Raw genomic sequence first — 24,527 nt, 5'->3', positions numbered from 1 at the left:
ATTAGGGAATAATCGATGTCGACAAATGTGGTTATCGATTAAAAGGCATCATTAAATTTTATTAATCTTCGAAATGGAATTTGACACACTCATTTTGTTCCTTATTGTTAAAAGTACAGCTGTCAATGTTTGTTGTTCATAGTCCGCAACGATTGATCTTTCTGATTTTATTTGTTTGCAGAAACAAATAAAATATATAAAGGCACTGGGTCTCTATCAGAAGGAACTCTAGGGGTGGAATCTCCATAGGCGTGGGTTAACGGGCAAGGAGATAATATCTTGGATGGTGTCTATGGGCGACGGTAATCACTTACCATCAGGTGATCCGTTTGCTCGTTTGCCTCCTATCACATAAAAAAAAAAAAAAAAATGGTTGACAATCACTTTTCCTACAATTTAACGTTCCACCAAACTCAACACGCTCTCAAAGATAACCTCGCAGCCGCCTGCTCACACTTGACATGACACAACTGATTGACAGTTATCTTTTTCTGCGCATCAGTCGGGTGTTACGTTTAGGAATCACAAACCTTCTGTTCTACAGATTTCTACAGATAACATAATATTAAGATTGGTACTATTAATCATCAATAATAATTTGCAGCATCTGTGTCCGGCGCCGACACGGCCAGCCTGACTATCGCACGGCCTCGTGCGCTTAGTCCAGGGTTTGTCCATCTGTAAACATTCAATTTCTTATTATCACAGCTCGTCCATTCCTGACTACAGAGCGTGCGAATATCAGATCGTAGAATCACAATAAATACAGCTGATCAGGGCGTGATGACCCTCGATCAGGAAACCAAAACATTACAGCTGGCCCGGGCGCGAAGCCCGACCAGGAAACCAAAACATTACAGCTGGCCCGGGCGTGAGGCCCCTTCGACCAGGAAACCGGGGTTTAGGTAACATGGCCCGACGCGCAAGGCTTAAGCCAAGGCTCCTTCAATCATTTACCTCAAACCGCACCACTACTACTGCTGATCCAGGCATGCAGCCATGCGACCAGGAAACCAGGGTTTAGGTAACATGGCCCGACGCGCAAGGCATAAGCCAAGGCTCCTTCAACCATTTACCTCAAACCCAACTACCACTATTACTGCTGATCCAGGCATGCAGCCGTGCGATCAGGAAACCAACATTACACCAGCGTGGCCCGGGCGTAAACAGCCCCTTCAACCACGGCAACAGGGTGGCCCGGGCGCCCTTGGCCCGGCCCCCTCAACTCACTCACTCACAAAGGCCCTTCCAGTTTACGTCAATCACAATAATTTCCGTCAACCTGCACCAACTCTCAATGTCTGAGTCAGCATCCTCCATGTAAAACTTGATGAGTTGCGTAGCGTAGGTGTGCATGCTGAAAGATTTATCTCCTTTGAATAGTGCCCTTCGAATCCCACTTCTGATAAAGGCACTGGGTCTCTATCAGAAGGAACTCTAGGGGTGGAATCTCCATAGGCGTGGGTTAACGGGCAAGGAGATAATATCTTGGATGGTTGACAATCACTTTTCCTACAATTTAACGTTCCACCAAACTCAACACGCTCTCAAAGATAACCTCGCAGCCGCCTGCTCACACTTGACATGACACAACTGATTGACAGTTATCTTTTTCTGCGCATCAGTCGGGTGTTACGTTTAGGAATCACAAACCTTCTGCTCTACAGATTTCTACAGATAACATAATATTAAGATTGGTACTATTAATCATCAATAATAATTTGCAGCATCTGTGTCCGGCGCCGACATATACATTGCCAATTTGGACAAAGCTCCAGTTTAGTTTTTTGATCAAGTTTTAATAACTTTTGTAAGTATTCGACCAGCCCACCCAGTGAAAAAAAAAATCTCACTCAGATAGTCGATAGTTAAGTTGGTATCGATATTTGATTTTGATTCGATTGTCGATAAGTTTGATTTTAAAGTGTGACATCTCTTCTTTTAAAAACGAAAAATGCCAAAGTTGACAAAACTGTTTTTCTATAGTCTATCCAATATAGCTTGATTAGAATGACAGCTGTCATCAAAAGTAACGACATAACTTTGTAGTAGCGATCAATGAGAGCTAAATATTGGCGGACAAGAAATAATTCACATCTGACCTACAAACAATATTTTCGACGACAGTGCTTCCAATAAAAATGATAATTTCGTGTAAATGCAGCGTTAAATTACACCAATAAGTAGTAATTCGAAATCATAAAAATCAAGCTAGAGTATTAACGACGTCTCTACAAGGTTATCTCGAGTTACAAAAATGTTAGTGTTGGGACATATCGACAAATGTCATATTAAATTAAAACTATTTTTTTAACATATTTAACAATTTTTTTTTTAACATATTTAAGTCAAGTTATACGTTTTTCTAAATGTTCACTATTAAAAACCAAAAAACATTTCATTCTTAAATAATCAAACATCGGAAATCAATCACCGGTAATTTTTTGGGTATTCATAGCACCGTTGCTCTAGAAGAGATGCCCACCGCCCTCTAGCGAGAGGAAAAAACCACTGAAGAACACTGATGATAATGACTACGACTTAGGTTGTACATCTACTTAGGTTTACTGTCTTTAAATTTAAATCATAATTGTCATTTTTATGAATAAAGATATATGAAGAAAAATTGGGTGCATTTTTTCATATCATTTTTTCGAAAACTTATCGATACATCTATGTGAACCGTACGAAACATACCCATCACTAGTCACATTCGTTTGACAGCCGTCATTCTAATCAAGCTATATTGGATAGACTATAGAAAGGAAAATATTTTATTTTTCATCGCGTACGTGTGTAAACTGAGGTTTTCGCCGTGTATTTTATCATATAATGATATCTGTGAGACTTTCGTGTAAGAATATTTAAGGGAAATACTTTAAAAATGAGTAAGCACATGTATTCGACCGCAAACTTGAGTGACAAAGAGTTGAAAGAACAAGGAAACCGTCTATTCAGCCTCAGACGGTTCGAAGATGCTATGAACTGCTATACGAAGGCTATCGTAAGTATTTTTTACTTCCCTTGGATGCATGGAGACCTTGATGTCACACCGAGATTAGAATTCATTGTCTTATTTTCCTCTGCTGAATTTCACGGTCTGTTTCGTAAACAGCTCATATCTGTAAAGCACCCGCGTAAAATGCGTGCTTGAACTTACTCCTAAACACTATTCACCAAGGTGAATTTTAAATTTTATCATGATTCAGGATCTCACCAATAATCTGGAAGAGTATCCATGGTAACCACTTCCATCTTGATGTCTCACTCAGTCTACTTTGAAATCTCAGCATAGTGAACAATTATTTGCATTTACTATAAAATTTTAGTCTGAAAGTTTATCATGAGAAATGAAATCACAATTACTTAATTTCAAGGATATCTTTCATGGACTGGTAGTACCTTTACTATTTACAATCCATACATTTACTTGGGTGCAGCATTACTAACTCTACTGCTGCTAGCTATTTATTTAGAGGAATGACTTGGACAATACAAGACAATAATATTTTAAGTTATAATATTTATCAACATAACATTGCAAAAACCCTTAAAAGTGAATTGGAATTTTTCTTATTAGACCTCGGGTGTATCAAAAAATAAGTAACCAATTTTACTGTGGGTAGTGTTAAATATTAATTTTATAAATACATTATATTTATTCATTACTATTGTTGCAGATAAAAAATCCATCAGTCGCAACATACTTCACAAACCGAGCACTATGCTACTTGAAGATGAAGCAATGGGAGTCTACGTGCCAGGACTGCCGGCGAGCCCTGGACTTAGACAACAACCAGGTCAAAGGGCACTTCTTCCTCGGACAGGCCCTGATGGAGCTGGAGTGTTACGATGAAGCCATCAAACACTTGCACCGAGGTGAAATTAATATGCACAGCAAAATTTTACTCTAATTTGAATCTAATCAGAGGTGCGATTGTGTAAAGTTGTTCATGGATGGACAATGAATACAATTGATCATCGATCGTATAACTAAATTCGAATTGTGTAATTTTGTCCATTCCATGAAGACCGAAAAGTGACCGGTCGTATAAAAACGTTTCATGGATTTGCGTTTTGTTATTGAAAAACATACGCTAAAACTCATTTTTTTTTAACAAATAATAAATCAAATTCATGTTTAAATGCAGCTTTTTTAATAAAATTTTATGATTGCACCTTAATAACATACTTTTATTCATAAAAACATTGAATTTGAACTAAAAATTTACCTCTGCAAATCAATAACCAAACGCATAGAACGAATGAAATTCGAGTTTCCACTACCCTTTCCCAGATGGCAGGCTAAGTTGACTACTACTCTACAATAGGTGGCGTTAATGGACTGCGTAAAACGACGTAAAATGTTTATTTATTTTTATTTATTTATACTTTAATGCCAAAATTTTAACATAAAGCGAACTTAATGTCAGCTTGTACTATGGGTACTAGACAACGGATATAAACATACTTAAATACTTTTTTTTTTGTAAATACATAAGTACTTATTATACATAGAAAACACCCAGTTCAATACAAACAAATATATTCATGCACACAAATGTTTGTACTATGCGGGAATCGAACCCGCTACCTCCGGAATAGTAGTCCGTTTCGAACCACTACACCAAATGGCCGACAAAAAGAAAATAATAAAGAATTTGTGTAAGTATGAGGACGAGGATAGAATTACACCTCCATGAGAATTTATACGATTGTCATGAGTTACGAGTCACCGCAATCATTTGACATTAGCAATGAGCTCATAAACCTTAGACAATTCGAATTTGCTGTCAAAATCATATTCATCATTCACTCATCATATAAATTAACGATCAAATCGTTATCGTTTTATGAACTACGTACACAATTAGAATTAGCCGTTTGACACATCATAACGTACGTTATGAACTATCAAATGAATACGATTGCCTTACACAATCGCACCACAGATATTTCAAGAAACATTGTTGATATAAGATATTCCTACTCAACCCCTTATAAACGATTTTTCAGAACCAATCAGGTTTCATTATTAAAATTCAACCAATCAATTTACTTATAATCTAAATTACTATTTATCTATTTTGAGCATTCTTTCATACAGAGCTTTGAAACGATATTATTTTTAAGGTATTGAAAATATCGTTATCATAAATATTATGCCTTCTTTATTATAAAGAAATCAGCCTATTTGTAAACTGTACCTACCTATTCATAATATGAGAAAGTATGTGCTCCTATGTCATGCTCATTATAATCTCTCAATTGCATTGTAAGGTTTCTTGTTGTTATTCAAATAACTTGGTGACATTGTGATACCTTATACAATTATTCAGCGAAAATTCTGGTGGCATGCCACTTGGTAGGACTTAGACTTGCTAATACTTTTTCAACAGTACTCATAAATATATATTTTTCCGTGAAATATAAATCTTTTGCAATATAAATTGTAAAGAAGTGCAGGCATATAAAAGAGGGACATGATTTAAATGTTACTGACATGTTTTTGTTTATTTATTTAACTGTTTAAAAAAGTAACATAGAAAGTACTTAGCTTATCTCTATCAAGTGACCATGCTAACAGGATAATTAAGGAATTAGAGAGTATAGGATAAACAGCTAAGTTTACCAATTATTGTTATGTACTATACTCGACGCAAAGACTCGTGGCAGGCGGGGCCATAAGTAATTTTTGAAACAGAGATGCACACTTTGCTAATATTTTATTAATTATTACGTATTATAAACAACACTATGCCTGCCTCTGTGTGACGTCACCCATAACCAGTGTGAGAGCGAGAGAAAACGTGATAATATGCACTGTTTTATTATTACACTGCCTACCACGAGTCTTTGCGCTGAGTATAGCTTATGTCTGTTAAGTTAAATTACAACGAAAGAAACACATTTTAGCTCTAAACCTAAATAATCCATTAAATTCTATGTTATTGTCATAGCAAACGACCTGGCCCGTGAACAGAAGCTCAACTTTGGCGACGACATCGCCGCCCAGCTGCGTATAGCTCGCAAGAAGCGGTGGAATGTTCAAGAAGAGAAGCGGATTTCACAGGAAATCGAGCTGCAGAGTTATCTCAATAGGTTCGTCCACCTTGCAATGTTTGTACACTACTCAGTTATCAGTAAGACGTATTGCAATTTTGCCTTAGAGTGCAGTATACGAGTGTAGTTAAGAGCGTTTACGCCGTTTGGCGCAAAAACAGTACTTTTTCAACTCGTTACAATCATTAACCAGTAATACTACAAATATGTTATAGGCATAAATAGTTAGGCAATTTCATCGTCTAAATAGTTAATTGAGAAAATATTGCGATTAGTTTAGTATTTAAGAATTCTATCAAGATAAGTCCACACTAGAGGTGGGCGCCACGCCGGCGCGCCGCCGCCGCCGCGAAATTTTTCACGCCGCCGCCGCCGACGATCGGCTGTCGGCGCGCCGACTCCTATACTGCACTGACTATTTGTTTTTTTTTACAAATGTTTCTATTGTGCGGGAATCGATTCCGCGACCTCCGGCATAGATTACGAACGTTACAAACCACTACATCAAACGGCCAACACACTGAATGAGAGCCTCGCAACGCAAGTTCCTTAGCTTTGAAAAATTTAAGGCTGGAAAGCCGCCTAACAAAGTCTCATCTTATCGCTCTATTAACCTGACTCTTGTATTGTCAAAATTGTGGGAAAAGACAATACTTGGACGTTTATCCCCTTGCTTAAGTATGGCCCATGTAATAATCGACTATCAATTTATGGCATAGTTTTCAAGTCAAACTCTGTGACAAGATTTTTTTTTAGCTGCAGAGCTTGAGTATCCCAGTACTCCGTAATTGGTCCGGTCCTCTACAACATAATATTTACTAGTAAAGTAGCCCAGTCACCTGAAACAACTGTGGCCTTCCTCACATGTGAACAGTGATCTTAAAGTCACTAGACTAGACTGTTGCAAACTCAGCTAGATGTGACTAATGCTTAGCTGACCCACTAGCGCATAAAACTCCGAAGTCTCACCATAACACATTTAGGACATGAAACTTATCCTCCGGCCAATCTAAACCTCAGCACATTCATCTCAATTCTGCGTTAACGACCTGGACCGTATGATGACATGGAAAGACCATAATTATAAAAACGATAAACCGATCTGGACATAATATTATGGCATCTACCTAACTGTGGTCGAAAACCTGCTAATCCAACATTAACTATGTGCCTCCCAAGAGCTCCAAAATATCTGCTAAGGGTACTTCCATCGGCGCATTGGTACACTTACAATTGAGAAATCCACGAGAACCTTGAAATAGGCGTAGTAAAAAGTTTACTCAAACCCGCTATCCAAATATTAAAGTACTAGTTGTGCCCGCGACTTCGTACGCGTGAAAACCCGTTTTCGCAACATTTTTCATTATTGCTCTGCTCCTATTGATTGTAGCGTGATGTTGTATAGTCTATAGCCTTCCACGATAAATGGGCTATCTAACACTAAAAGAATTTTTTCAAATCGGACCAGTAGTTCCGGAGATTAGCGCGTTCAAGTAAACAAACAAACAAACAAACAAACTCTTCAGCTTTATAATATTAGTATAGATGATCAAGAGATACATCTTTATGACAGCATTATCTGGTGGCCTAGAACTAGGCTACAGACTGACATGCAGAACGGTACTCGGAAAATTGCAAAGAACTGCATGCCTAGAAATAACGAGTGCGTTTAGGACTACGCCAACTAAGCATTGGAAATTATTCTGGGACCGCCTCCACTGTACTTGGCGCTAGAAGTGGACGCAAGAAAGGCGCTGCACTGACTGAAGGATGCGGGAATCTGGAGTACATACAAACCTTTGCGCCAAACACACAAGGATAGGGAGCGATCCTCAATTAGATGTATCTAATAACGGACCTGGGATGTGATACAATGCAGCCTAGGTACATGTTTAGCAAAGAATTTCAAGTGTCTAATACCAACAAGGGAAGTCTTGAAAAGACTGTTGAGATCAACAAGATAGCCTGATCTAGTATACTGACGGCTCCAAGATGGACTCAGGATCGGGAGCGGGCGTCTACTCCAAACGATCCGAGCACAGTAAAAGCTTAGGGAGGTTTGCAACAGTATTTCAAGCTGTAACCTAGGTATGCTATAATCATGTGTGCACTAAGGAATATAGAACAGGTGCATAAAAAGCGCGACATTTACATCCTACGTGACAGTCAGGCAGCACTCAAAGCCATGTCCTCGGTGAGGGTTGGATCTAGACCCGTTCTAAGGGGGAATCTTGGTACTAAATAAACTTGGAAGGCATAACAGGGTGACCCTAATGTGGGTACCTGGACATACAGGAATCGAAGGCAATGAAAGAGCCAACAGTCTGGCGAGACAAGGGTCAGAGGCGACACCTATTGGTCCAGAGCCGATAGTGCCCTTATCTATAAGCACCGCACACATGGCCATGAGGCATAATAACTAGGAGGCATAGAGCTGAATGAGTAAGCTCCAACGGTATGAGCCACTCCAAATTATTCCTAAAGGGAAACTCAAGATATGGGAAAAACTCATATTCAATGGAAACATGAGGCAAGCCCGTGTGATCACGGGTGCGTTAACAGGACACTAAACTACGAACCACATGCTCCACAAGATGGGCTTTACGACAGCCGTCGAGCATGTGGTGGAGAACATGCAGAGTCCATGAAATACCTACTGTGCGAAAGCGACGCGGCAGCGAGAACTAGGATGGGTCTCCTGGGGTCGGCATATTCGGCACCAGAAATAGGTCCCTCTCACCCAAGCACTTGATTCGCTTTATGGATAGGCTTTTTACGGACGAGAGGGGAATAAAGGTATGGGGGCGCACAAAAGATCCCAAAGGGTCGACGTGCACTGCGCTCATGCGCCGCCCTGAACAAGATATAATATGTTCACCTGATTATAGTCTAGATGACAGACTCTAAACAGATTTTTTTAAAAGAAATAATGAGTCTAGGTCAAAGGTCAAGGTCACGCCGCCGACGCCGCCGCCGCCGAAGTCAAAAAGTCGGCGCGCCGCCGCCGGCTAATTCTATATCGGCGCCCACCTCTAGTCCACACAGGTTTTGTAAATTTCCACTTTAGCGTCAGTTTATATTATTTAGGTTATTTTTATAAAAATACTGTGAAAACGATTTAACAAACATTTATACCCAATAGATCCTTGGGCAAATAGTTATCTGAGAAAATTTTTAGATTTAAGCATTTTACAATAAGAAATTACAAATAAAAAGAACGTGAAATACCCAAAAATCAAAGTGATTTTTTCACCAATATTCTTCCTTTATTCAACACAAAAATAGCTAATCTTATCTAAAATATTTACTTTGAAATTTAAAATAATTCATTGTAATTTTTTTTCTATGAGTATTTGAAAAGTACTATAAAACGCCGCGCACGAATCGTTCAAATTCAGTCCGCCTCGAGGCGTTCCAGAGTGAGGTCACGTCGCTCGGTGCTCTGCTGACATGTGTCACGCGTACGTTGATCTTTGACAGGTAGCTGGAATTTTTTTTTTTTTTTTTTTATGTGATATTTTTTTTTTTTATAGTGTATCCGCAAAATCTTGGTGGTAGATTTTGCGGTCACGTGGTAATTAAAATATTTTATTGTTATTTTTCATTACAGTCTATTTTTACTACAAATTCTATTTCAGACGTAACGAAAAATAAAATTAAGTTATTTTTAGCGATGAAACGAAAACGAATGACGAAAATTTGGAACAGCAAGTTATGCATGTATACTAATATTATAAAGAGGAATAATACTAATAATTTATTTGCCATAAATAGGTGGTTACAGAATAGTTAATAGGAATGCTCTGCCAGCAGGGTCCCACCTAGTTGTAGGGGGAACATACACAACATATTACAGTCGGAAAATCTTTGCGGTAGGTACCTCGGATTGTAGTTAGTTGGACAGTGGTCATTTGACAGCCACTTGAATCGTCTCACCCCTAAGCTTTTGGCTACCGCCGGCGCACTAAGCCGGTTGATGCCTAATCTCGGAGGCCCGGCTGCACTGAGTCGCTGACTATACTTTTGCGTCGCGCGTTATATGGTCCTATATGGGGCTCGAGTATGGCACAGTGCTGTGTAGTCGTGGAGCATCCTACTGTTAAAAAAAGCGCAACGCATGATATCACTGAGGCACAGGCTGAGGTAATTCGTGGATACCGCATAGTATCCGCGGTCCGTCTATTCCCGGTTGTGGACACTGACTATGTCCCTACTGAGGATAAATGGGAAAAAAATATTGTCATTAGTGGCGACGTATAACAATCCTACTAATATAATAAATGCGAAAGTTTGGATGTCTGGATGTTTGTTACTCTTTCACTCAAAAACTACTGAACGAATTTTATTGAAACTTTACAGTATTATTGTTTATAAACCAGATTAACATAATTATAGGCTATAATTTATGACGATATGAACGAGGTCCACGCGTACGAAGTCGCAGGCGGCCGCTAGTTCAAAATAACATTAATAATATTTGTATTCATCTGGTCTTACTTGACTTTTACTTTACGTATGTCATGCACGATGACATTTGCGTCAATATTTGTGTACGTCCCCACTAGGCATAATTGGGATGTATTTTTCTAATTTGTCATAAGTTGTGAGAAAGCCTGTAGCTACAACTGAGAAAGTATGTGTCAATCGATATTATTTATGCCATTTATAGTCAGTGGCGACAAAGCTAGTGTCGACAACCGAGAATAGACGCCAGTTGTGAGGTGACCATAAGTCCCAAGGGGAAATGTACGTGTACGTGCACCACGAGAGGTGGAAACCAAAAGGTAGAGGCTTGAGGATCTAGGCCCTAGAGTGCTGAAGGGTACGCCTGGCCGTCAGCCAAATTTTACGTCGCACCATAGAGGCAGTTCTGCCTGTATTAGAGTGGGTGCGACGGCATGATCGTCTCACAAAAAGGGCGACCCAGGTTCTACCGGGCCATGGGTGCTTCGGGCCATTCCTCCACCGTATAGGCCAAGAGCCTGTAGATGGTTGTCAGTTAACACTGCAGTCTTGGCACGTGAGTCACCGCAGCAGACTGACACGCTCCAACAGTTCCCAGTCTAAGCGAACGAGCGGCGGTTGGAAATGACCTCTCCCTAGCAATCGGGAAGAGGCGTGAGATAGATAGATACATTGTTTATTTGTTGTAACACACTTTTTTTAATGCTTTTAACACACACATTATGTATAGTTGCTATTGAAATTCAATTCAATATCGAAATAAAGTTAGTTAGTCAAGAAACACACTAGGTGACACCACTGGTATTTTGTTACACAGGTTAGTAATAATTTCAACAGTTGCAACATAACAAAAGTGACAAAACAACATAAGATAAAGATGACTAACGTTTCCCTGTTCCCTAGTTCCCTGCGTCAGAGTGATGTGTGCCGCAGCGATGCAAAAAGCAAAGAGCTCAGTATAAACACCACCCTCAAAAGGGCAGAACACTGATTTTCAGCTTTTGCTAGAGAATGCATGAAGCGTACAGATACGGAATAAACCCGCTCGCTTTCGGAAACAATATCTACATTAGTATAAAATATATGATGAGACAAATAATCTTATGGTATAGTGTGCTTACTTTCTGTGAAAGTGTTCTTTCACAGAAAAAAGCAGTGGAAAGGGGGAGCGAAAGGCCTCAGCCGACACTCCGGTTATCCGCCGCCGACACCCTGGGCGCAAGAGGACAGCTTATGGTCTCCAACTGTCCCTTCCTAACAGGCCTCGGTCGCTAGACATGGAGGTGTCTGGTGGCGGCTAAGGACGAATGCTACAGGCAACAGCCATATCACTCATATGGATCATGGCAGAAACAGTCAGGTTTTTAGTGGGTGTAGGGGCTACCCACCTTCTGGTAGGAAGAACCCCACATAACCCACTAGCTGCCCCCGCAGCTGGTGGGTATGAAATGTTATGCATTTTCCGGATTTATCCGAAAAATGCATAACATTTCAAAAAAGAATAGTAAACAGGAAAAGTTTGTTTTGAATAGAACCGATTTGAAAAAATCTCTCACCATTAAAATTCAATTTTTTTTCTGCTGAACATAGGCTGTATAAAATATTCTCAAAATAGTAAAAAGCCTTTGATAATTTACTATTTGATAAAGAATTTACGTATTTATTATTGATTAGGACTAATGTATACCATTATTTATAATTATGGAGTCGGTGTTGGAAGATTTGAAGATTTTATAGTTTCCTTGAGCTGTCACTTGACAGCCTGGCACACTTTTACGATGGTGGATCAAAGTATTTTGGTTTGACTATAGAACGTGAGAACACGCACACAGTCATAATTATTTTAGTGTGAATAAAAATAGCATCGAAATTACCTAAACTTGACATGCCACGCTAGACGTAAACGCTCTTAAGACGCAGTGTTGCAAAGTTTTTACCTGAAGATTCAGCCATGCTGACTACAATTTTGTTACTACAATCGCTACTTATTTGGTTCAGAAGGCAATCTAATTTCTAAAAAGAGTGCCTTTTGAAACCTCAATATTAAAGTCATAATTATACTTTCGTTTTGAAATACTTTATAAGGTTTTTTCTTTTTCAAGGATCAAGGTACAATAATTTTTTAAAGTTTAAAGTTTCAATCTTATGATTGTAAATATGCATTCACCGCAGTAAAGTGTTTATTATAAGAAGTGTTTAAAGATCATTTCATCCACGAAGACGCGACCCACCAATTTTTGGTCAAGGGAAGCGCGGGGTGCGGGGAGTTTGATCCGAGCAATCCGATCGTCATTATTGTAGTGTGCGTGTGCACTCATGGATAATTTAGCGTGTACCGATAACACTCAAACATTAGCGGAAGAATGGTGGGGCGCATCTTCGTGGATGAAACTATCTATGAGAAAGATCTATTATCATTGAATTTTATTTCAACAGGCTAATAACGGAAGACATGCAGCGTAGAATAGAAGCTATCAAATTAGACACTAACAACGATGAAGACTCTACCGCTAAAGCGGCTAAAGTGGAGGAGGAATGTGTAAGTAAAAAACTATATCTGTCACTGTCGCTCTTATTGGTTTCTCGCTTAGAGAGACAGGGATGGTTAGATCCGAAATATTGGGCAATGTAGTAGGGAAGATCCTTGTTGTTTTAGTAACATTAAGTAGCTATAAATATTAATTAATATCTGTTCTCTTTTCAGAATAATTATTCTAGTGAATTAAATAACCTATTTTCAAAAATGGATGAAAGAAGACGGGTAAGTTGTTTGTTTTTTGCATAAAAAAGTTGCCAAAGTATCTTTTACTGTCGAAAACTATAAATAAACAAATATCATTTTTTTTTGCCACAACAACCAATGTGATCTGCAATTTTTTTTCCTGAGAGTAATAATTGCATGTAATTTTTATCTTATTTTGCAGAAACGTGACGTACCAGACTACCTCTGCGGCAAGATCAGCTTCGAAATCCTAAACGAGCCGGTTATAACGCCCAGCGGCATAACGTACGAAAAGAAGGATATTGAGGAACATCTAGAGGTAAGAACCGTGTAAATATGTATTCGGAACAGAGACCTGCGGTGCAAATACGATATTAACAGTGCCTACCGGGAAAACTAGACAGGTTAACCGTGAACGTAATGTGTTAAATTAATTCAAGATTATGTTACATTTCATTTTTATTTATATCGCTTCACGGAGCGAAATAACTACATACAAAAACGCTGGAATGAAGTACTAACTTCGGCATGGGGCCCACTGAAAACCAGCGTCGAGGCCTTCCCCACCGTGGGCTACGGCATATTATTATGCTGAGTGGAGTCCCATTGGTTAGGGCATCGCTGTTGCGACAGGATAGCACTGCTCAGTTCACTTTTTATTTCCTAGTAATATTCATGTGCTATTTCTGTCTTTTTTCCTGTATACGTTCTCTGTCCTTAACTAAGTGATGTTCATCGTAATAAATGTTTCTTTCTTTCTTTCTTTCTTTCTAATGCTTTGTCCAAGTTAATTTTCGATTGAGAACCTATTACCAAAAGGCCAAAAAGAACCCACAATGAGGGCTATCGTTTTAGCGCTCACCAGTTAGCGCCACTGTAGAGTAAGGTCCTGTCACTTGCTAGTAGCGAAGACAGTGGCACCAACTGGTGAGCGCGAAAGTGGTAGGAGGACTATCGCATTTGCACTCATCAAGATGGCGCCACTGTAGAGTAAGGTCCTGTCAATCGCCAGGGGTGCCAACTGTTAAGTATAAAAACGATAGCCCTCATTGATTTTCAACGTGGGCATAGTCAGGCAGTTCAATATCAATAGGGTCATTTTTCTTGTACTATTGCCAACTGTTTGTACATTCCTATTCTAAAATCAAATCTCCCTTTCAGAGAGTTGGCCACTTCGACCCCGTGACCAGAGTGAAGTTGACTGCAGACCAGCTCATACCAAACTTCACTATGAAGGAAGTGGTAGACGCTTTCCTACAAGAGAACGAATGGGCTCTGGACTACTAGAGAGTCAATGACGTCACTTGCCGATAAGTTAAATAAGGAGGGTAGAGGTAAGATTCATTTCTGTGTATGTAAAAGGCGTAATCAGGGTGGCGCTAGTGTAGCAAGAAGGTTAAACTTTAAAGGAAGTTAACTAAAGTAGGATAGGTAAGTAAGCAAAGGAATAAAACTGTATACTGCAGTTTTTGGCACTCAAGCTAGTCACTTAAAATTTTTCAATACAGCGCACTTCGCTCCATCTAAATATAAGGGTTCCGTTTTTTGCCATTTGGCTACGGAACCCTTAAAATGTCATACTCTTTTGCTGCTCTAGCGTCAATCTAGTTTTTTTTAAATATTACAGCTAGCTTTTTAGACAGATTCATATGATTACTTGTACCCTCCTTAGCATCGACAGAATTTTGTATGTTCACTTGATGTATACTTGACAGCCAATGGCTACTTTATGGACCTAGGAATAAGGTACAACCTGTCAAGTATGTATATACTCGATGTGGCTGTACAGATACTGTTAAAGTCGAACGGGCTTTCTAGTACTGACACTTGGACTGTCATTCAAGCGCCCATAAATAATAAAAACTTAAACGTTATCTTTTCTCTTCGGGTACAAAATAAAAGAAAGCTCGTTCGTACTTTAGTATAGTACTATAGTAAGCATGAATAAAGTGACTACTAAGGCGTCCTGACTTGCCCTATGCTAAGGAGATTTGGACCCAATTTCTGTGATGTTAGATACTAAAGTTCGTCACTTGGATTTTTGTCTAGATCTGCGATGTAAACTTACGCGGTGTACATCGAAATGCGGGTAGTCGGACGACTTATGTGTTTGGGAAAACCTAACAATAAATTAAAATGTGTTATTGTAATGAAGCAAAACTTTCGATTGTAAGTTACGTATCTAGCCCTATATAAAAGTTTTGCTTTTTTACTTAAATAACAAATTTTAATAGGTTTTTCTTTAGCAAGTGGTGAAGTATAATTTAAAACTATTAAATATTTCTTTGCCATTACAGTTTAAAATGTATCATTTCACATTTTCCCATGTTTTAGATTCAGATATTGGTCACATACACAGTCCATTGCATATAAAACGTCTTTCTCTATAAATCCAAAGATTTATCTTTTAGATGGCACTACACTTACTCGTTAGGTTACACTTTCATTTTAAAAGGTCCACAAATACTGATAGCCAACATATTTTAGATAGAAATATCAAATAATCATTAGACAACTAACAAATTATTCGCACTGATGTTAACGATGGCAATACTATAGTGTTATTTCTGATATGGCAATAGTAATATTGTTCCTATACATTTAATACTACATCCTCATAAAAAACTGCTCGATGTAAACCAAAAATTCATTCGTATAGTCAGCGTCAAATAGTTCGTGACACCCAAAGTATCCAAAAAGTTCGCAACACGTCTTTGTTACAATTGAACTAAGGTTGTGTTGTCAAGTTTTTGGCCACTTTTGGTGTCACCAATTATTTGACGCTGACTGTACTATAGGTATTTTAGAAAATGGCGAGCTTATTTCTGCTCATTTGTTCACTAAGTAATTATGAGTCAAGTATAGTATAGAATCTTCATCAGTCGAATTTGAATTCGTAACCAATAATGGTTTCCAAAGTTATTTTTGGCAGAAAAAAAAACTTACAACCGTGATTCAGCCAAGTTTTTGGAGTTGTAGGAAACTGTACACTTAAGAATGAAAATTATCATAGATCAATGGACTCGCAAGAATGACGTACACACTTATGAGTTAGATGACTCGCGTAGTGACGTCATAGTAGAGCGCGGATTATTTCACTTGTAAGTCTTTTCATCTGACGTCAATATAGTGCGAACCATTGAATGAAGTTATAATCCCATCAAAAACAATATTTGTCAATAAAACCAAGTCTCGCAACTCAGTTGTTCTACGGTAAAAAGTTGTGAGATCCATGTAATACCAAGTCCAGGCCAGGAAATCTTTAACGTTTTACATAAATATATTGACTTGGCCATCGCACTAAATAATTTAATTTACACGTGTTTTCATGCGATGGCCAAGTCAATATATTTATGTAAAACGTTAAAGATTTCCTGGCCTGGACTTGGTATTACATGGATCTCACAACTTTTTACCGTAGAACAACTGAGTTGCGAGACTTGGTTTTATTGACAAATATTGTTTTTGATGGGATCTCATTTCTTTTTGTATTTTGTAGACAGCAGTTATGTATCTAGAAAACTGGACCGAAATTGAAAAAATTTACTCGACTTGGCGGTTGCACTACCGTGCCCCCAAATCTCATTTCTTTTTGTATTTTGTAGACAGCAGTTATGTATCTAGAAAACTGGACCGAAATTGAAAAATTTTACTCGACTTGGCGGTTGCACTACCGTGCCCCCAAATATTTTAGTTTTTCCTTGATTCATACACCAAACACTACTTATATTCCAAATTTGAAGCTTCTAGGTCTGCTAGAAGTGCCTTAGAATTTTGATGATCGGTGAGTCAGTGAGTCAGTGAGTGACAAAATTAAGTAACTTTGACCCGTTATAATTCTTAAACTACTGGTTCAAATTGAATGAAATTTTAAATATACCGTGTCTTTACAATGCCTGCATAGCTAATGAAAATTCAGCCTTCTAGTTTTATCCACAACGAAGTTACAGGCAGTCGAAAAAGGCCTGAATTGCTTCGAGAAAAGGATGGTACGGCCGTGCCGCTTTTTTGAGATAGAATTGGACAAAAGTAACAACAGTTCGTAACCTGGGCAATATTACTTCAGATTATGTATATGAAACCACCACTGTAATTTATACAAAAGTTTTTTATATTGTTGTCTTTTTGGGTACATTTATTTATGAGTACAGTTCTCTATTGCTTCTTACTACCTAACTAATAACTACCCAAGTAATATCTGTTCAAAGTCAAATAAAAAGTTTGTGTTTTGAGACTTGGTTAACAAAATAAATGAGTTAATTTTACAGATTTTGTTTTGAAAATGTGTTAATTTTCTATACTCAGTTTGTCTTACTCTAACACTAAATATGTTTTTCGAATGATTAGACTGAAGTGGATAATTTACGGTCTTAAAATACGATTGTATATCATAGCAATGATATCGTCCGACATTAAAATACGTATCGTACGTGTGTATCAGGCGTTGGCATACAGTAGTTGGTATGAATCTGTTTACCCAGTAATTCTTGGAATAACTCATATACCTATAATATGAGTTTAGCCTAAACGCTATACCTATAATATGAGTTTAGCCTTAGGTATGGGAGCGGCACAGGGGTTTTTTTTTAATGGCAACCAAACCTCTTTGGGAGGTTTATTTCTGCCAATGTCGAGTGAAAATTGACATAGTTATCAATAGAACGTGGGTGTTTCAGTTCTATTGATTTTTCATGGATTCCGTGGAGTTAAGTATGCCCGTAAGCAGGTTTCGAGACGCCACCGGGTCCAAAGCGGGTTGTTCATACGACAACCCACTCGACGCTCGATGCGCGCTCAAATTCGAAGTATTTCAATGTTTTTTATAATTTATCACTTCACTGCACTTTAGATCACAAAATAACACCAAATTTGTACACTAAAGTCCATTAAATAATAAATTGAAACCATTAAAACAGATCGACCATGCTTCCCGTTCAACTAACCCACGGAATCCGGGGGTGTTTTTGTGACAGTCAAACGTCAGCGAGACTTCAAATCTCTGTCAGATTTGTATGCTCTGTCACGTCATAATATGTCAATATCACCCCTCCCATGCCGCTCTTATACCTCAGGCACTGACTAAGTTAGCGCTATACAAAGTGTGTAAGAACTCGATGTTGCATATACATAAATGATTATTCATGATTATTATTATTATCTGTTTAAAATTATGAGGCCGATGTCGAAAAATTATAGTTTCTCAATAAATTGACAAAATTTAACGCTTTATTATGTTTGTTATGCATATAATTTCGTCTTAGTATGTAAGAGCAAAGCTTGCTTTGAAATATTTACTGAGTGTATAAGTTATGTATTTGTTAGCGCCGGTGTGATAGTTACATAGATCTTGTAATGGAACATAGAGCTCCCGTAAACATATGAATAAAATCCATCGTAGGCAGTGTTAGTATGAAATGGTGTACATAATTATAAAGTAGATGATGCATCTTAGACCAGATATTGGGTGCGTGGAAAAAAGCGCTTGGAAGCGCCGAGAAACAAATTATATAGTTGTCGACGAGGACACGTTTGCCAACTTCTATAATAACGTGTTTCATTTATTTTTGGCAGTAAGCGCTTATCGTTTATCGCCATTATGCTTACAAGCGATTTTTTTCCCGCCAAACGCACCCATTGTGTAATGTGTAAAAATAAAAATAAATGTGTATCTTTGAGTAAACAACTTTTTGTCTTGCAAGAAAATAAAAGTATGAAAATACTTTCTGTTTACTAAATAACTGAATGATACTATACTAACTAATATACATGAACTAAAATTGCGTAATGTAATGAGAATGTGACATCCTGAAATGCATGTAAAACATACGGCTCACTGCAGAAAGAAAAATATTAGTTTGTTATACAATATTATTGTTGGCGTACGACCAATTAAAATTATATTTTGGCTAGTCTTCGCAGACTTTAAGTCATCATTGTAAATAATTTAGTTATTATTTTATTTGCCAAGGAGGCATACATGTTGTAAATAATAATGATGAGATCTAAATTACTTTTTTGGTGATATTCGAATTAAAAAACCTAATTAATTTAAATTTCATAATACTATCGTAATAGATAGCGTAACAAAATTTATTTTTTAAATAACATAATCCATAATATTACTTATAAATAGGCCCGAGATCAAGGCATATTGATCATCTTCTTTTAATAATGTTCCTTTTAAAGAAAAAGGGACATTACGGGAATACTATGGGGATATTTCCGACTTGGAGAATGCTCACGAGAATGGTATATTTGTATAAAGCAAATAGAAGCGAGCATACACGACCTACGTAGGGGAGACTGAGGAAAGTTGTAACAGAGGTGGGTTGTAACTTGTAACAAAGTTGTTCTCTGAACCTAAGACTGATAAACTGTCTTAGCAACTTCACGAATTCGTTGCTCTTTGGACACTCCATAGTTTGCGTTCAGCTAACTGTCATAGGCGCAGAGAAATCGGCTTTGTGACAACTCACCTCTGTTACAATTCTCTTCGGTCTCCCCTACCGACGGCCGTCACATCAAGCAACGTGCATTTTTTTGCAACAAAGTTGTTTAGTCTGAAGTGTTGAATGTTCGTAGAATGTACGCATTATGAATTGCATTTCCAATTCTAATATTGTTTTTGTAAGATAAAAGGTTGACTGTGAGCAATGTTCGAATCGGTGTATAAATATTAAATACAATATTTTAATGTCCATTGTGTAAGTGATGGATGGTATGCTATTTGATTTGTTGCATCTCGCTTTATTGGTTTACATATGTTTTGAAATAAGGTTGTAACCGTGGAGTTAATCGATTCGGGATTTCTACCTCCTTTTTGATCGATTTCAAGTCAGTTTTTACCCAATTATTGACGATTATTAGATAAATCCCGACTTGGTTAGTTCTAATATTAGGGCTTTGACACACAGCTTTATGTATGGCATGGTAAGAGATTCACGTCACGCGTCATTGTGATGATTCAAAATCAAGCTGTTTTAACGGTTTTAAATCTGATTTAATAAAGTCCGCGTCCGCTGTTTGAAAAAGCCTTTAGTGATGGAAGTTTGAATCATCCATTATCTTCATTTTGTAAATATTACTTATTGTTGGTAGATATTTATTCCGATTGTGTAAACTACTATTATAAACAGACAACTCAATTTAATTTACTTACATATCTGGACCATTAATTATTTAATTTAGGACTAGAGTATGGTATGGATTGTATTGGAGAATGTATAACTAGACTTACCACTGTATGTAATTTAATATTTTTACCTTAAAGATATATGGGTCAAGTAAACGTGTCGAAATAAATTGCATTTCACTGTATACATATACAGGGTGTCGTAAAGAGCGTGCCAAACTTAATGGATGGTCATTCATAGTCTATCATCTCCTTAAGTTTGGCTCGCTCTTTACGGGACATCCTGTATTTATTGCATATACTTACATCATGTATGAACAACATTGTCGATCAGTGCAATCGGTCAGCAAGTCAAGTCAATCCAGCGGTCGTGACAAGACAATCTGTGCGGTTTGCGTTCTTTGTACGTGCTCGCACAATTAGACCGCATCAATACGAAATGTATAGAGATCGACAATGTTATTCATATACATGATGCGGCCTGCGTTCACTTTGACCTGATCGCAGAACGCATCCAGTGTGGAAACTCCTTTAATATCTGACATATAAAGGCAACCACTGAGTATAGATGGCGTTGTTTATATTAACAGATTTTTTCTTCCAGGTACCCACATATCTTACTATATGAATACACGATATTTTCTTTGCCATTTCGATTGATAGTTGAATCGCTAGAGAAACAGATTCAACCTAGCTCGCAACTACTGTAAAGTTATGATGATAAGTAAATGTTATTTTATAAACCGTTTTTTTATTTAAAAATACCTTCACAACCCTAGTTTCAAAATTAATAATATATTTACTAGTATTAATTATCTGTGATTTTATTGACAAAACAGACCCAAAAAAGTAAATAATACTACACTTAATACAAATGTTTCATATTGCACATTGCTGACATTTTAAAGCCACCAAATACCTACTACATACTCACTTACAAAAAGCATTGCATATTTTAAGTGTAAAAACAAGTGCGAGTCGGGCTCGCACACCGAGGGTTCCGCCGTACAAACGTAGCGGTTTACAATTTATGACGTATTAAATCAAATTACTTACTTGATTCCGTTGCGAGTAGTGGCGAATTTCAAAATATGCGGTATGATTATTTTTTATTTATTTATTTTTCCTATATTTGCATTATAGGTAGGTACCTACCTCAGCGTTTTGAATTTTTGCGTTGATTTAGAATTTCTCACAGTTTAGAGGCAATTAGATTTAAGAAGTGTTTGATATGAATTTCAACTTTAATATCTCTACGCGTTCATGTGAAAAAGGGTAGGTAGTAAGTTTATAATTATTAAAAAAATATTTTATGTCATGTAAGCAAAAATAATATTTTAAATTTTATATAACTTCAAATTTATCATTTTCGCAATTTTTCCTTTATCTGTACTATATAACGTTGCTTCGTGCCGAATTTCAAGATTCTGAGTTCACAGGAAGTACCTTGTAGGTTTTGATTCCCTAGCGTGTGACGGAAATTCGTCTAAGGTGTCGGTATAAACTGCTGTATCTTTTGATCGCGTTAACTTAGAAGTTTGATTTTTTTACTTCTTAAAGGGACAATAGATCTAGGCATTTGGTATACATTTCAATTTGATACCTTTATTCGTTCGTGAGAAATAAGGTAGTAAGTTTCATTTTATTAAAATATTTTTATTATATTATATAACTAAAAAAATGTAATTTTCGCAATTTTTCCTATATTTGCATTATATGACAATGCTTTATGCCAAATTTCAAGATTCTGAGTTTACGGGAAGTATCCTGTAGGTTTTGATTCCTTTGCGAGTGTCGAAAATTTGTTGAAAATATCGACATAATCGGCTGTATCTTTTGATTGGCTTGGCTTAGAAGTTTGATATTTTCACAGCTTATAGGGACAATAGACCTGAGTATTTCATGTGAATTTCAGCTTGATACGTTCACGCGTTCTTGAGATAAAGGGTCTTGACAGACGGACGGACAGACGGACAACAAAGTGATCCTATAAGGGTTCCGTTTTTTCCTTTTGAGGTACGGAACCCTAAAAATGATGTAAAAGCTACGCACTTGACATAGACAATATAGGGTGCTCTCAATGAGGGTTATCGCGATTGAAATCCGCCAGATGGCATAGACGCGAGGTCCAAATGCTGCATGATTGGTTATTTTTGACGTGACATTGACAGATATGTCAAAATCCACCAATCACGCAGCATTTGGAGTATTTGGATCTCGCGTCTACGTATTGCCATCTGGCGGATTTTTCAATCGCGAAAACCCTCATTGCAAGCAACAACACAAGTTCATAAATTAAGAAGAAAATTAATTATTTTGAATGTGTTTGCCTGCCTATTGATACTTTAGGTCTAGCGTTAAACTCAGTCAGTGCCTGAGGTATGGGAGCGGCACACTGTGAACCAAAAGGCCAATCTAGCTGGACAAAATTATTTAAGGCTTGGAATAGGTACTAAACGCTTTAAGAACTCTTACTTTGATATAATATGTTTAAAAAAATGAACAGAAAGCTTTTAATAATGATAAAACAAAAACCAGCATAAGCTGACCCTCTTTATTAAACATTTTGTACGTGTATGGAGGTCTAGTTAAAAGAGAATAATTTGATCGTAAAATACTCACTTGTTCAAGTTCGTCTTAAAATTACTGAATTATCAGAGGATAGTTGCTAAAAATAATGACTGAATCGTTACCTCTGGTTATTAAGCTATCATTTTTGCTAAACGAATAAAAGATATGCGATGACCCTTTTTGTCCAGCTAGATTGGGCTTTTGCAGGGCCGGATTAACCATCTCGGGGCCCCTAGGCACAGCTCGTTTCGGGCCCCCCTTTTTTTTGTCGCGGAGGAAATGCTTTGCACACCGTCACCACTGCCGGGGGACAGGGTGGTATGTGGGACTCCCGACGCCCTAAAAAGGGAAAAGGACGGGGTATACCCACTAAAACCTCCGCGGCGTTCCGTCGTAGGCCGAGTGGGGGTGTCGCGAGTATCCGGCCGTAGCCTTAGACTTCCGAGACACCACGCTACAGCGACAGCTCGCCTACACGGTGGACCCTACACGCCCCCCTTGTGGGGGTTCGACGGAAATGCCCGAAACGTCAAGCCGTTCCCGTCAGACGAAGATGACAAGGGTGCCCCCGCACCCCCGGCCTGCTGGCCGCCACCTGGGGGCAGAGTAGAACGGTCGTACAACCGCCTTCTCCGCCCCCTTCTCCGCCTGCGGAGCGATGAGACGAGAGGATCGTTCTCCCGCTCGCGCTCCACTGCCTCCTTCTGAAGGATGACCTCTTCGCAAAAGGAGGCGATCGCCTTCCAGCATCCTTCACTTCCCAGCATGGCGATGACCAGGCTCGGAAGCGAAAGATCCCGACCCACGACCACAGTGAGGACACGGCGCTGCTCCTCCCAGCCTGTGCAAACCGCGAGGGTGTGCTGCACCGTGTCATCCGCCGCGCCGCATTTGTGGCACACGGGGATTCCTCTCGCCCGATTCTATGCAGGTACGAACCGAAGTCATGCCCGGTCAGCACCTGCGCCAGACGGAACCTGAGGAACCCAGAACAGGACCAATAACGTCCAGAGTGCGGCGGCTAAACTGCGCGCGAGTCATGTCTTCGTGACGGCGCCGCACCGCTCCGGGCGCTTTCCACGCGCCTTCTGGTCTGCCATCCAGTGATAGATGACAGACAAGACCCCAGCTTCTAGCTCCCAAGAAGGAGTACCAGCGAGGACGCACGCCGCAGAGTGCCCTACCGTGCGGTAGGTCCTTGCGACCCTCTGCGCTATGGCCCGCTGGGGTCTGCGTAGAAGGGCAGCATTCTCCCTCTTGTTGAGTGCGTCCACCCAGACTGGAGCGCCATACAGCGCCATGCTCCTCAGAACGCAGGCATAAAGTCGACGGCACCTCGTTTGTGGCCCTCCCAAATTCGGGAGGAGCCAACTCAGTGCGCCGGCTGCCTTGAGGAGGCGTGGCGCTAGCCCGTTTAAGTGCGGGCTAAAATGCCACCTCCCGTAAAGCGTGAGGCCCAGATATCTCATCTGGCCTTTGACGTCAATCCTAACGTCCTCAACGCGTCGGGAGGGGCGCGCTGGCGAGGCCCCGGAAAGAAGAGGGCCTCAGTCTTCTCCAGCGCGACTTTCAGGC

The 24,527-nt window shown here is 38.9% G+C and overlaps 1 protein-coding gene across 1 annotated transcript; it reads left to right on the top strand.

Annotated features, from left to right (window-relative positions):
• The first annotated feature begins 2,764 nt into the window (after nt 1-2,764).
• Nucleotides 2,765-21,124, top strand: LOC135074664 (E3 ubiquitin-protein ligase CHIP). The gene is made up of 7 exons (XM_063969031.1): nt 2,765-3,004; nt 3,681-3,879; nt 5,961-6,102; nt 12,964-13,066; nt 13,232-13,288; nt 13,452-13,568; nt 14,411-21,124. The coding sequence occupies exons 1-7, from the start codon at nt 2,885-2,887 to the stop codon at nt 14,534-14,536; spliced, it is 864 nt and encodes a 287-aa protein (XP_063825101.1). The 5' UTR covers nt 2,765-2,884; the 3' UTR covers nt 14,537-21,124.
• Nucleotides 21,125-24,527: the final 3,403 nt, after the last annotated feature.

Source organism: Ostrinia nubilalis, chromosome 9, assembly GCF_963855985.1.
Source record: "Ostrinia nubilalis chromosome 9, ilOstNubi1.1, whole genome shotgun sequence".
In the NCBI taxonomy this organism is placed as follows: Eukaryota; Metazoa; Arthropoda; class Insecta; order Lepidoptera; family Crambidae; genus Ostrinia; species Ostrinia nubilalis.
The sequence above is the reverse complement of the archived record's forward strand: the minus strand, read 5'-3'. Positions and strand labels throughout refer to the sequence as shown.

Bases quoted from the DNA above. Each gene is read 5' to 3' on its own strand.
- LOC135074664 (XM_063969031.1), top strand. From the start codon at position 2,885: ATGAGTAAGCACATGTATTCGACCGCAAACTTGAGTGACAAAGAGTTG. The intron at 3,880-5,960 runs GTGAAATTAATA...TTATTGTCATAG, and splicing joins CATCAAACACTTGCACCGAG to CAAACGACCTGGCCCGTGAA. The intron at 6,103-12,963 runs GTTCGTCCACCT...TTATTTCAACAG, and splicing joins CTGCAGAGTTATCTCAATAG to GCTAATAACGGAAGACATGC.